Source organism: Littorina saxatilis, linkage group LG15, assembly GCF_037325665.1.
Source record: "Littorina saxatilis isolate snail1 linkage group LG15, US_GU_Lsax_2.0, whole genome shotgun sequence".
Taxonomy (NCBI): Eukaryota; Metazoa; Mollusca; class Gastropoda; order Littorinimorpha; family Littorinidae; genus Littorina; species Littorina saxatilis.
Genome location: NC_090259.1, coordinates 25532244 through 25546227, shown reverse-complemented (window position 1 = coordinate 25546227; position 13984 = coordinate 25532244). Strand labels below are relative to the sequence as shown.

General features: G+C 41.8%; 1 protein-coding gene across 9 annotated transcripts in view; it reads left to right on the top strand.

Annotated features, from left to right (window-relative positions):
• LOC138948920 (ras-specific guanine nucleotide-releasing factor RalGPS2-like) overlaps nt 1-12316 on the top strand; it is a 139783-nt gene extending 127467 nt beyond the window's left edge. For all 9 annotated transcript variants that reach the window (XM_070320569.1, XM_070320563.1, XM_070320571.1 and 6 more), the window contains 11 exons: nt 1188-1311; nt 2237-2368; nt 3203-3296; nt 4486-4659; nt 6629-6801; nt 7548-7614; nt 8006-8111; nt 9030-9122; nt 10041-10146; nt 10660-10751; nt 11919-12316. In XM_070320569.1, coding sequence (XP_070176670.1) covers nt 1188-1311; nt 2237-2368; nt 3203-3296; nt 4486-4659; nt 6629-6801; nt 7548-7614; nt 8006-8111; nt 9030-9122; nt 10041-10146; nt 10660-10751; nt 11919-11948 — 1191 coding nt within the window. In that variant the 3' untranslated portion in view covers nt 11949-12316. The remainder of the gene's footprint in view (nt 1-1187; nt 1312-2236; nt 2369-3202; nt 3297-4485; nt 4660-6628; nt 6802-7547; nt 7615-8005; nt 8112-9029; nt 9123-10040; nt 10147-10659; nt 10752-11918) is intronic.
• The last annotated feature ends 1668 nt before the right edge of the window (nt 12317-13984 follow it).

The following is a 13984-nucleotide window of genomic DNA, read 5'->3' as shown; positions in this document are numbered from 1 at the left end:
TTTCACTATCCGGTAGATCGCCTGGGTGAAGACAGAGGGTTGTCTCCCTCACCTGGCAATCCTGTGCAGTTTATTTCCACAGGGCTCCTTTCTTCAAGGCCCTTTAGATCACTGTTAATGACCTCCTTGATGCCTCCCGGCTTCCCTTTTGCACACAAAATAAAGCCTAGCATTTTTGTTTTTTGTGGGTTTTTTGGGGGGGGGGGGGGGGGGGGGAGAAAATATGCACACCAAAAAACCTGTACAGCTTATCTGTCTCTTCTTCTCTGCTTGATTGTTTGTGGGAATATTGAATAAATCTATGGGCACTTCGGCAAAAGCCCCACCCCCACCACCCCCCCCCCCCCCCCCTCCACAAAAAAAGCCACCATGCTCTTTCTGCTAAAGAAAAAATCCCAAACACACAACATCTAGTTAACTACTTTCCTTCTTCTTCTTTTCCTTCTTCTTCTGTTTTTAAGGGTTTGGGGAATGCTGATTAAAGTTATGTCACTGTGGGGAAATCTCTCTCTCTCTCTCTCTCTCTCTCTCTCTCTCTCTCTCTCTCTCTCTCTCTCTCTCTCTCTCTCTCTCTCTCTCTCTCTCTCTCTCTCTCTCTAAAGGGTTAGGGGTGAATACTGATTAAATTTATGGACACTTGGAGGAAGAGGTAGTAACAGAAGAGTGAGTTTTAAGGGGATGATGTGAAAGATGTTGCTGTTTCGGGCAGCAAGTAGCAGGTATTTTTAGCTTCAAGACACACTCATGGTTTTGAACTTGAGGAATGGCTGCTCTAAAATTATTTCAAAAGATTGTTGGGAAGTGGAGGTGATTTTGATGTGGGTTATGAACGTGCTCTGTCTTTGAAGGGGGGGGGGGGGGGGGGGCACTTACTTATGTGCTTGAATGTAGAGTTTTGTGAACAGCACATTCTGTGGTGAGAAATGAGGATTTCATGACTACACATTCTTTGTGAGTGTATTTCAATGTGTTTGTGTGTCTGTCTGTCTGTCTGTCTTCAGCCATTCTCATACAAGTTTCAGTATTGCATGGCTTTGTGTGGGTCTGTGTCATTTCCCTATCTGTTTGCCTGTCCTGATACAAGATTCAGCATTATGGTGCATGATCTTTGCGGGAAGATCTGGTTGATAGTTTAACATTGATAAATAAACACTTCCTAAAAACAAATGTACTTTTTGTGTTGACAGATGCTGTCCAAGAAAGACAAGATGATGTACGAGAAGATGGCGGACATGTTTTCCGAGTGCAATAACCGACAGAAGCTGAGAGACGTCATGGAGCACGTCAAACTTCCCTGCATCCCCTATCTAGGTCAGTCTTCTAACTTGCTCTTATAACACTCAAAACAACATCCAATTAAGACAGGGGATAAAAATATTTGTAATATTTCACCTATCCAACCCAAACCACCCCCCACCACCCAGCATAGAGGCTCTAAACAACAAAATTTTAATAATAATAATAAAAGGCATGTATTACTGTGTGGAATGCGATATTTTTAAAAATTTTAATTTTTACAAATTGCGGTTTTAGGTTTAACGTAATTTGTAAAATGTTTTTACATTTTTACAAATCACGGGTTAACAACACTTCAGATGACAGAGTACTTTGAATTTAGTTAGGCAAGTGACCCATTGAATTTGTTATGACCTGGTCAGGCTTGATATGGCATACAAATTAGCATGGCCCAATGATTGTATGAGGAACAAATGTTACAATGTACCAGTGTACTGATCCTGGTGTAATCCCTGCATGCATAGTCCGAATTAGATCAGTGGAAGTTGTTGACAATTGTGTGGCATGTCAAACTCAGTTTTTCTAATACTAAAAAACTTAAAGAAAAGGTTAAACAAGAAAAACAGTTCTTGAAAAGCGTGAGTACTTAAGGCCCCCCCCCCAAAAAAAAATAGTCTGTTTACGGTAACATAGGCACACAAAAATAGGGTCGATAGGTCAGGTTTTTTTTTTTCTTTTTTTTTTCCCCTTAAAGTTATTTTGCTTTTTTTTCTTTTTTTTTTCCCCTAAATGCCAAAATAAAGTCTAGGCTCGCGCGAAAAAATAGGGTCGGTCGGGATACCGTAAACAGACTATTTTTATTTTTTGGCCTAAAACATGAAAAGATAAGCAAAAGAATAGATTTTTGAAGGTTTTTCTTCTTTATGGCTAAAATTTGTGTTGTCTTATTCCTAATGCGACAGATTGTTTTAGAAAGTGAATTATTGTTTCTTTTGTGCAGGTCTGTACCTCACAGACTTGATATACATTGACGTGGCCCACCCTCATTCGGGCGGCCTAGAAAGTCACCAGCGACGAATTCAGATGAACAACATCCTCCGTGTCATAGCGGACTTTCAGCAGTCCAGTTATGGTGAGGCCATTTTATGAATATTCTTAGACAAGCAGGAATGTATGATTCAGAATCCATTTCTTGTGGACACATTGACTTAATTCAGTCAATAATGACCATGGTCAATGCTTATCATTCTCAGCCTTCTTACAGTTGTCAAATAGTGCTTGTTACTTGTATTGTGAAATTTGAATTCTTTTCCAAGAAGTTCACAATTAGAATTTTTGTTTTTCTATTTAAGGAATCATTAGTTTTGAGGCCTTCTATTCTGTACTGGAGTGAAACCGCCTGGGTTTTTTCTCTGTAGCTTTCTATCCTTTTTGGAAATGTATATTTGTATTGGTTTTACTTGAGCATTTTGTAGGTTTGGTTACAGAGTAGGGGGGCCCGGTAGCTCAGTTGGTAGAGCACTGGACTTGTGATCGGAAGGTCGCAGGTTCGAATTCGGGCCGGGACGGACACGGGTCAACTTTATGTGCAGACCCAGAGACGGAAGCCATGTCCCACCCCCGTGTCATCACAATGGCACGTAAAAGACCTTGGTCATTCTGCCATAAGTGCAGGTGGCTGAATACACCTAAACACGCAGACACCTGGGAAGCGCGACTCCGTTGCTGCTAGCTTTCCACTGGGAGGAAGCGACCCGAATTTCCCAGCGATGGGACAATAAAGTAATGAAAATGAAATGAAAATGAAATGAAAAATGAAATGAAAAAGGTTATTCACCTATTAACGGTATTTCAGTGTGTGTGTGTGCCGTGAGTTTGAGTGAGAAAGGGCAATTCATAACTAAATAAGTGTTTATTATTATTATTATTAAATGTGAAAGTTGAGCGGAGAGTTTGACTGTTGTAGATCACTTGCCATTGCTGGAGCACGTGCAGAACTATCTCAAGTCAGTGCGCTACATTGAGGAGCTGCAGAAGTTTGTGGAGGATGATAACTACAAGTGAGTCGGGGCGTACATTTTTTTTTTTTTTAAAGTGAGCCAAGGCTTCTTTTACACTGGTGTCTCTGGGTGAAACAGTAGTCTCCCTTCACAGGATCTCTGCACTGACAGAGTTGTCTGCCAGCAAGGCGCATGGACTATTTATAGTAGCTCGATGTTTTGCCGGTGAGACACCAGTCAATGGTAGAAAACTGTTGAAGACTCGATCCCTTTGAAAAACCTGTTTTCTCAGATTTTCTCTTCATTATCTTTGTAAATGTACACCCATTTGAAGACTCCCTCCCTTTTTTTCTTCTTCTTCTTCTGCGTTCGTGGGCTGAAACTCCCACGTACACTTGTGTTTTTTGCACGAGTGGAATTTTACGTGTATGACCGTTTTTTACCCCGCCATTTAGGCAGCCATACGCCGTTTTCGGAGGAAGCATGCTGGGTATTTTCGTGTTTCTATAACCCACCGAACTCTGACATGGATTACAGGATCTTTTTCGTGCGCACTTGGTCTTATGCTTGCGCGTGTACACACGGGGGGTGTTCGGACACCGAGGAGAGTCTGCACACAAAGTTGACTCTGAGAAATAAATCTCTCGCCGAACGTGGGGACGAACTCACGCTGACAGCGGCCAACTGGATACAAATCCAGCGCGCTACCGACTGAGCTACATCCCCGCCCTGCTCCCTCCCTGTTAAGACCTGATTTTCTCAGATTTAAAAAGTCCTTGTTAACCCTTAGGCTGCTTGTCGCACTACTTTACGTATACTGTTGCCTGGTTGTCACGACATATGTCGCGCTACTGGCTCAGTCTGTTTGGTCGGTTCCGATTACCTCCCATGGATGCGAAAAGCTATATGACGGTTTTTCTTTATTTTTCTCTCTGTTAATTCACCAGTGGCTTTGTAACATGTGTTACAGAATTGCACCAGTGAAAGGGTTAAAATGGCCATTGCAAACGGTTGTGACAAGTACTCCATACTTTGCAACAGTATTGTTTTGGGTGCCCACCTCTGCATCCATAGAATTTCAAATTAGTTGCTTGAAGAATAGAAATGGACAATATTGATAGACCTATGTAATGTTAATCTGTTAGAATATTTTCTAACTGAAGCTGTAGTATCGTACGAAAACAGCTCAACTGCAGAGAAAATAAATAACTTCATTGTTGAATGTTCACCTCAATGTTTTGCTACACAGGTTGTCGCTGAAGCTGGAGCCGCCAGTGTCGGGTCAGTCCAGTAACAATGCAACGTCCAGGGAAGACGTGTCAGTACTGCCCCCTTCCCCGGCAACAGAGCCCCGGCAACAGTTCAGCGCCGGGCGACTGTCAGCATCCGCCGCACATCGCAAGACCAAGAGTTTGAGCGCAAAGTGAGTGTTATGTGAACCTGTCTTGTTGTTTTGTTTCTCCATTGGCTGCAAAGAAAAGCAAAAATTAAGTGTGCTGTAAAGGATTTGGGAACTTGAAAACCAACAGTGTCCACTCATAAACACACACACACACGCACGCATGCACTTTTCTCCTCCCCACTCCACCACCCCTTTGAAATCTGACAACCCTCATTCATTTCAAAATACCTCCATTGATGTCTCAGACCTTTGCAGTTTACTAATAGAGAATACTACATGGCTTGCTGTTTCGTACCAGATTTACACGAGTTGTTTTTTTAAATATTGAACTGCGAGCGAAAGCGAGCTGTTCACTATTTGAAAAAGCAACGAGTGTAAATCTGGTACGAAACAGCAAGCCATGTAGTATTCTGTTTATCCTACATACTGTACTTACGTGTATTTTACTGAAAATGTCCTGTATTCGAGGCAGCTAAATTGAAGACGCTTGTTTTGGAACCTCGATCTCTTCTAAAGCCTCGTGCAATCTATTACGTCAAAGCAAAGAAACGTCACTCTGAAAGTTTGGCGTGACGTGTTAGTTCTAAAGATTCATCGAGGGTAATTAGCGAGCGCAATTTGTGTTTCTATAATGACGTTTGTCTCGGTGACTTTGGCATCATAAGCAGTGGAAAAACAGGTCCCTGCCAGACTTGCTTGACATGACCTCATTTACATGATATACACACGTGTGATTTGAACGATTATTATATCACGGGTGTTTCTCTCACGTATGTAGGATAAAGATCAATATCTCACAACGTCATTATCCTTTTTCCCGCCAGAACGCCCAGTGCCACCCGTTCGAGCTCCAATGTGCAGATCCCTGAAACATCCACTGTACACAATATTATGTACCTATGAGGCATTTGCATTTCTGCTTGCTTCCTGCAATGTTCAGACCTGTTTACCAGTACGATTTGGGCGTATTTTGTACGCCAAATAAATTTATTATCGGTATGCAAATACGCGACACACGCACAAAATACGCCCAAGAAAAGTCTAGAATACGTTTTCCGGTGTTGGTGTGCTGATTACGGGATGGTACAACTGATACCGGTTTCGGTCGAAGGGAGATAACCATGACAGCGAGTCTTCAGCTGTGGAAACCTTGTTCAGTTGTTGGCACGTGCGATCGTCTGGACAATCGTGGCAAAATGAAGCGGGAAAAATGTGCTAGTTTCGGATGACTGTACCAAATCTAAACAGCAGAAGCAGCAGATTTTCTTGGAGAAATATAAAAAAGAGCCAGGAATTGTGGAGTCTACTATGGAGAAGAGTCATGCACACTGCAAGTATTGTAAATCAGATTTCTCCGTTGCCCATGCTGGGAAATATGACATCGAACTGACACTGCAGTTCCAAAGCTCACCTGGACAAGGTTGCTGCAAAGAAATCCGCTGAAAGCTGCCAAGGAATTATGAAGTTCACTCCCGCAAAGCAAATCCTGCCAGAAGAAAATTCTGTAGTCCGTGCTGAAGCAATGTTTTCTGAGATGATTGTAAAAATGAACTTGCCACTGTCAACCGCAGATGTTATTTCACGAACTTCATCTTTTCATTATCAATCTGTTTGGAAGACACTAGTTATAATGCTATAAACTGACAGGTAAATAAAATTGTTTTATCCCTGTTGTATTGGAAGGAGTTAAATTTTGAAGGTGTTCACACGACATGCTATTCTTAAACAGACACGTTTGCACCCACGCGTACATTTTCCCTAGCCCATATGGCTTTGCTTGCAAAGTACACCAACTTTTTGAAAAATACTCTCAACTTTTTGGGAAAGTACTCTTGCCTCGGGTTTTGGGTAAACAGGTCTGAATGTTTGAGCATTTATAATATTCGGAAAACTCTCGTAGTAACCTTCCTATGATTTTTTCAGTTTGAAATTGACGGAGTTACTTTCCATGCATTGGGGGGGTTAAGATGGGTTCTCCCTGCTTTTTCAGTTTCATGAGTTGTACTCACCCTCAAGTGGAGCGGACGTACAGCCTACCGTCGCGGGCGACGGCTCCCTACGTTCAGGGCATCCGGCACCTACTGGACGACAGCGTGTTGGAGGAGTCGCCCTGTGCGTCAAGCGACGGCTCTGTCTGCAGCAAGATACAGCAAGTCTTCACGGGTGAGACTTTGTAGTTTAGCTGTCAGTGCCTTGGGGGGGGGGGGGGGGGGGGGGGGGGGGGGGGGTGCTGTTTGGCTATGAGTTACTTGAAATCAAAAAACAGACAGATTGCTAATGTTCCAAAATTCAGAATAAAAACAACAAGAATGGTAGGTTATTAGAACGTTTAATTTATCATCGTCGCATCATCAACTGTTTTCTTAATTTTTTATTGTGAGTTATATGGGCATGTTTAGCTTAACTTGTGTAGTTTGGCTGTAACTTACTTGGGCATGTTTCCTTCAGAGCGCAGCCTGCTCCTCCCCTTCTTTCCAATTTAAAAAGCAGTAGGGAAAATCTAGAAGGATGCCAACAGTGGTGAGGGTTATCTTAGGATGGATGAACACGGATGCATGCATTTTGGTAAAGAAGGAAATAGTTCTTTAGTTCACCAACCCTGCGCATACACCAAATGTTCACATGTTGGACAGCGTAGCTTGACTGTGATGAAGTTATGTGAGGTTTTGTCAGGTGGTTGTTTTTAATTTATTGAAAAGTTTGCCTTTTTTTTCTCGCTTGCTTTTTGTTCCAAGGGTCCTGAAAATGATAATGGTGATTCGTATTAGGATTTGACAAATGGTTGTACGTGAAAGCCTTAAAATGCAGAGGAGAGGGAAGAGACTGTGGGCATTGGTGTGGGTGTGTACATTTGCACATCTGGCATATCATGGCACATTGGTGAATGAGGTGATCTCTTATGTCTGCAGGAGAAGGGAGAGAACCGTTGGAATCAATATCCAGTGACCATGAAACTTTCTGGCCTGCACGCAACAAGTAAGTTTGTCATTTCCTTACTTTCAACCACAAAGTTTCAAACTCAAATAAAGGAGTTCTTCTGCTGTGATAGTAGCTATTATTCTGTTTGAAATGTTGTACGGCTTGAGAAGCATTGCTGATTTGTCAGATGAATGGTGTCAAAGTCTATTTACATCATCACTCTAAACCGGAAAAAATAAGCTTCAAAATACATCAACAGTTTAGGTGAATTGTCCTTTGAAATATAGTTAATACATCATGCTGAACTAACAATGACATAATCGAACCGTTTAGAGGGACATTTCTCCAAAATTTAGTATTGCAATGTAATATAGATAAAGAACTTGCGACAATTTGACACTTCAGCACAGGTGTTTTATTCTGATACTAACCTGAATTTGCATTGCAGTGTTCAGTGGCAGGAGGCGGACGACAACACTGTGTACCAGGCTAATTTCACCTGCGAAGGATGTGTGCGACGCAAAACGTTACTCAAAGACGGCAAGAAACCTACAGTAAGTCCACTCTTTTGAACGCATCAGATTGTTGTTATCTTTGCAAGGAATAACCAGCCACAGAATAAAAGTTAAAAAAATGCAAATTGTTATTGTTATTGTTGTTGTTGTTGTTGTGATTGAGAGTACCCACACTTAACATTTGAGGGTTCACTTGAGAGAATGTGAGTGGGATATAAATGGGAAGGCTACCTGTACTTGACCGTTTTCAGTCACCCTGCCATATGGCAGCTTTACTCTCTCTTGGCAGGATTTTTACAAGAATAAACAAGTCAAGAAAAATAAGGAGGGAATCTTCTGTGTGTTGTAGTGAAGTCAAAAGTTTCGTGTTCTGCAAGAAAATGTAAGCTTTAGCTGTGTGAAGCCAAGTGGAATTTTCTGGACGGAATGAGGAAACATCCAACAGACTGCCTGGATAAACAAGTCATCAATGTTTTTCCTTGGTGTAACATTTCAGAATCCCTTGAATGGCCTGTTGCATTGTTGAGGTGTTTCTTTGTTTGGTTGTTCACCTTTTGTTTGGTTGGTTGTGTGGTTTGTCAGTTTTGTTTAGGCCAAAAAAAAAAAAGGTCTGTTTACGGTAACCCGACCGACCCTATTTTTTTCGCGCGACCCTAGACTTTTTTTTGGGCATTTGGGAAAAAAAAAAAAATCTTGGGTTTTTTTGCAAAATAACGTAAAAATATGGTTTTTTGGAGGAAAAAAAAAAAAAAAAAAAATCCTGACCTACCGACCCTATTTTTTTGGCCTATGTTACCGTAAACAGACCTTTTTTTTTTTTTGGCCTTATGTAGCACAAACACATCCGCCAATCGCCCCATCTCCCTTCCTCCACAAATTCATGTGTGAAAGTTGGAATTGAATATAAATTATCCATTCATGTAATGCAGGTTTATTGTATAGAGTTGTGTTTGACAGGTATCGTCATGGACACGGTACTGGATGGCACTATGGGGCACCAACCTTCTTTTCTATCCGGCCAAGTCGTTGAGAGGCTCCGAACGTGTTAACGTGAGTTGAGTCTACTCTTTGATGTGGTATTTCTAGCACTATATATATGGGGCACCAACCTTCTTTTCTATCCGGCCAAGTCGTTGAGAGGCTCCAAACGTGTTAACGTGAGTTGAGTCTACTCTTTGATGTGGTATTTCTAGCACTATATATATGGGGCACCAACCTTCTTTTCTATCCGGCCAAGTCGTTGAGAGGCTCCAAACGTGTTAACGTGAGTTGAGTCTTATCTTTGATGTGGTATTTCTAGCACTATATGTATGGGGCACCAACCTTCTTTTCTATCTGGCCAAGTCGTTGAGAGGCTCCGAATGTGTTAACGTCAGTTGAGTCTACTCTTTGATGTGGTATTTCTAGCACTATATGTATGGGGCACCAATTTTCTTTTCTATCCGGCCAAGTCGTTGAGAGGCTCCGAACATGTTAACGTGACTTTAGTCTACTGTTTGATGTGTCACCTAATGCTTTTTTTTTTAGCTTCTATTTCTGTTGTGTTCATAGCATGGTCATGCAAAATATGAAGTGGAGATGAGATTCTATTGACAGTCAACTTATCAAACGGTGTCTGTAAAATGAGAAGAATGTGTTCACGGATAAAGATCACTTAATATTTTTGTCTGATCCCTTCGATATAAATCATAAAGTCTCAGCAACCGGTCGAACATGGTGTAACAATGCAGTGAATATTTCGGGGGGGGGGGGGGGGGGTGCAGATTAACAGTCAGTGTAGGTCTCTGGCTGACAGTTTCTGTAGCTGCCTATCCAGGGTTTAACTGGTAAAATACCAGAAAGGGATCACAATGATATTCAAGGTTTTGAGCTTCAGAAATGTTACCTTGAGGTCTTAAACCATCATTTTTCAATGGTTTCACAAGGATTCACATAGTTTTAACTTATTGCAATGCTGTGTGATTTCAGTTCAAAACCAACCCCGGCAAAATGACATCCATCGTTGGATGGATGGTGGTCATGGGAGACAACCCACTCCAACCCGATGCATTCCAGCTCACCGACCCCGCAAGAGGTGGGTTCACAACTGTTTTAAAGCTAGAGAAGATAGAGTGAAGGAGGAACAGAGAAGGTGGAGAGAGAGATTTAGGGAGAGATAACTCAGAATGGTTTATTTGCTTTAGGCAACGATCCCTTTTTGCAAAGGGTGGATTGGGGGAAACAACAGGGGTCATTGGTAAACCATGTCATTTTCAGTCTATGAAATGTCACAAGCCACCGCACAATATTTAACGAAAACACTGGAACGCCGAAGAAGAAGAAGAAGTAACGAAAACCATGATACGTACCGAATAAAGTAACAAAAGACCCTATGAGAGAGAAAGACACACAGACAGACAGAACTTTAAAGTTTATTAACTAAAAAAATCTGTTGGGGCATATGAAGGGGGTCAAATTGGAGTTGAGTCGCAATGAAAATACCAGCCGTGGTCTTCTTTGTGTGTGACTGACAACTTGATTCCACCAGGATAATCTCAGCATATTGATTAATTGCCATTATTTGATAGACTATTGTTTGTGTTTTCAGGTAACGTATACAAGTTTCGAGGGGGGTCTCAGTCACAAGCACTGATCTGGTGTCGACACCTCAGTGAAGCCTCCAAGCGATATGCACCCAGGGTAAGTCCATTTGTTTTTGTTTTCATGTTTTTTCTTCTTTCTTTTCCAGCAATTTGTAGCTTGAATGTATATAATGAGGTTAGACAGCATAAAAATGAAAGTGATGATTTTTTGATTTTTGACTCACATGCGAAGCAAAAGTGAGTCTATGTACTCACCCGAGTCGTCCGTCCGTCCGTCCGGACGTCCGTCCGTCCGTCCGGACGTCCGTCCGGAAAACTTTAACGTTGGATATTTCTTGGACACTATTCAGTCTATCAGTACCAAATTTGGCAAGATGGTGTATGATGACAAGCCCCCAAAAAACATACATAGCATCTTGACCTTGCGTCAAGGTCGCAGGGGCCATAAATGTTGCCTAAAAAACAGCTATTTTTCACATTTTTCCCATTTTCTCTGAAGTTTTTGAGATTCAATACCTCACCTATATATGATATATAGGGCAAAGTAAGCCCCATCTTTTGATACCAGTTTGGTTTACCTTGCTTCAAGGTCAAGGTCACAGGAGCTCTTCAAAGTTGGATTGTATACATATTTTGAAGTGACCTTGACCCTGAACTATGGAAGATAACTGTTTCAAACTTAAAAATTATGTGGGGCACATGTTATGCTTTCATCATGAGACACATTTGGTCACATATGATCAAGGTCAAGGTCACTTTGACCCTTATGAAATGTGACCAAAATAAGGTAGTGAACCACTAAAAGTGACCATATCTCATGGTAGAAAGAGCCAATAAGCACCATTGTACTTCCTATGTCTTGAATTAACAGCTTTGTGTTGCATGACCTTGGATGACCTTGACCTTGGGTCAAGGTCACATGTATTTTGGTAGGAAAAATGTGTAAAGCATGTGAGTCGTATGGGCTTTGCCCTTCTTGTTTATGTTGGTTTTTGATTTCATCTTTATCAGAAAGAGACAGATCGTTATGGATTGGTTTTATACTTTTTTGTGAGCAAAGCACTGAATCTGTTTTTGTATGGATTGTTGATGAGGCGGTGTTGAAGTAACTTGAATAACGGTGAATGTATCTGCTTTTTTTTTTATTGTGATCTTAGAAATTGCACTGCACAGATCTTTTATTCGGATATTGGAAACTATCTTAGCAAATTCTAAAGAAAAATGACTATGCAAAATGAATAATCTGTCTTTTGTTTCTTTGCAGCAACCGGCAAATCTAATGTCTTTCGATTGAAATCCACTGAGGTGAGATGGCAGTGCAACGCTGACTGATTGGACCAGCTGGTCACATGACTCGAGCTACAAGCCCCGCCAGCCAATCAGCTGGTCTGATACAAAGGCTGGGCGGGCAGGCTTCAGGGTTGGAATGGGTCTTGGAATCAGGCCACTGTGTGGGTGAGACGCGAGAACAACCATTCCCAGCGGAGGATGATTAACGAGGAATGCATTCTACAGAATTCTTTGTCTGTAGAATTCTTTGTCTGAAATTCTTCGTCGACGGATATCTGCGTCTGTGGAATTCTTCGTCTGAAATTCTTCGGCGAAGGATATCTGCATCTGTGGAATTCTTCGTCTGAAATTCTTCGGCGATAGATATCTGCATCTGTGAACGTCCTTCACCCACACAGGACTGAAAAAATTGAAAATCATTCCATCACATCTAAATTATTTTTGGAAGCGTCATCAATTTTTGGAAATTGTTTTTCCTGGGGGCATCCGGGTCAGTCTCCCAATGCCCCTCAAAGCAGATGAAATTGCTGCTGCTGACAAGTTGGTTTTGAAGTTATTCGGGGACATTATTTGTTCCCAACACCTGTGCGGATTACTGAGTTATGGAAGGTACGACATCGCCACGGAGATTCTCTTCCATGTGAGCCTCTTCAGACCTGGACGTCACATTTTGGGGGAAAAATCTGTTCGCAGAAATGAGAATGCTGGAGCTTTTCTTTTTTCCCCCAAAAGTGCGGCAGGTAGTGAAGGAGAGGAGGTGCTTCATTCTGCTCAAGGTTGCTGTATTTGTGCGTGTTTTTTATTTTTTTTATTGCCCCCCACAGGAATGTGTGGCTGCGCTAATGTTTTGCTCAGAACAATACTCTTCGCCCGTCCTTCGAGGAGTGAAGCTTGGCTTGCTTTCTTGTCAGATCCCGTCAGTGTGTGTGTGTGTGTGAGTGAGAGAGAGAGAGAGAGTGTGTGTGTGTGTGTGTGTGAGAGAGAGATAGAGTGTGTGTGTGAGTGAGAGAGAGTGAGTGTATTTGAGAAGAACTGAGAGAACCGAAGTGTAACAGAAACAAAACATGATGAAGTGCTTTGCTTGTGATAGCATTGCAGACGAAGACATTCAAAACATCCGGAAAGCAAGCAAGCAAGCAGCTAATGAAGAAAAAGGAAAAGGATATGTTCCAGTTCTCATGGTCAAGTGATGTTGACACTTGTGACTTCAACACCACGACAGAAGTGCAATGATTCAACACGAAGAAATGTGTGTGACATGACTTCCCTGCTGCGTGCTAGTGTGCGCCCATCTTAGCCCTTCCCCCTCCCTCCCAGCCCCCCCCCCCCCACCCCCAGCCCCTTATTTCTATTACAAGATTGTGAAGGTTGTGTTAGCAAGATGTAGAAACAAAATGGCAGAGTTTTGTGGCTATTTTCTTCAAGGATGACGGTGACGAAAAACCTAAAACTACAGAGAATCTGTCGACGTTCTTTGGCTAGGCATAGTCTTGTGACAAGAGATCGAGAACAAGTCTCAACGCCTTCGTGCGGACTCTGGTCTAACTGACTGGAACAGGACGTACAAAACTGGATCTTGCTTACTCCTGCGGTCTTCACGGAATCCTAGGCTCACTTCTGTTGCAGCCAGGAACCAGCTATGGAGACCCAGAAACACTATTTGCTTATATAAAAAGGAAAGCTTTTAAAGAGGCCAGTAGTCTTACGACTAGAAAGTTTGGTTCGGGCTACCGTAGTGTCGTTGATTTATATTTTGTACAGCTGTTTTCCCTGTGGATTTTTATAACAGAAAGGTTAAACTTTTATTTTAAACTCTAGGTAGGAAAATTTGATGAAATATGTAATAAAATGAGTTGATTTTAAACAAATCATAATCACCTTCATAAGCTATCTTGTAACTGTAAGTGTAAGGAATAAGGCATGATTGAAACTGAAAAAATAAGATTGAGATAGAAAAACACCCAGTGATACTCTTGCACGAAAAGTTTTGAGATTATTATTGTGTTATATTATGCATTGAATTGGAAGTGTGTGTGTGTG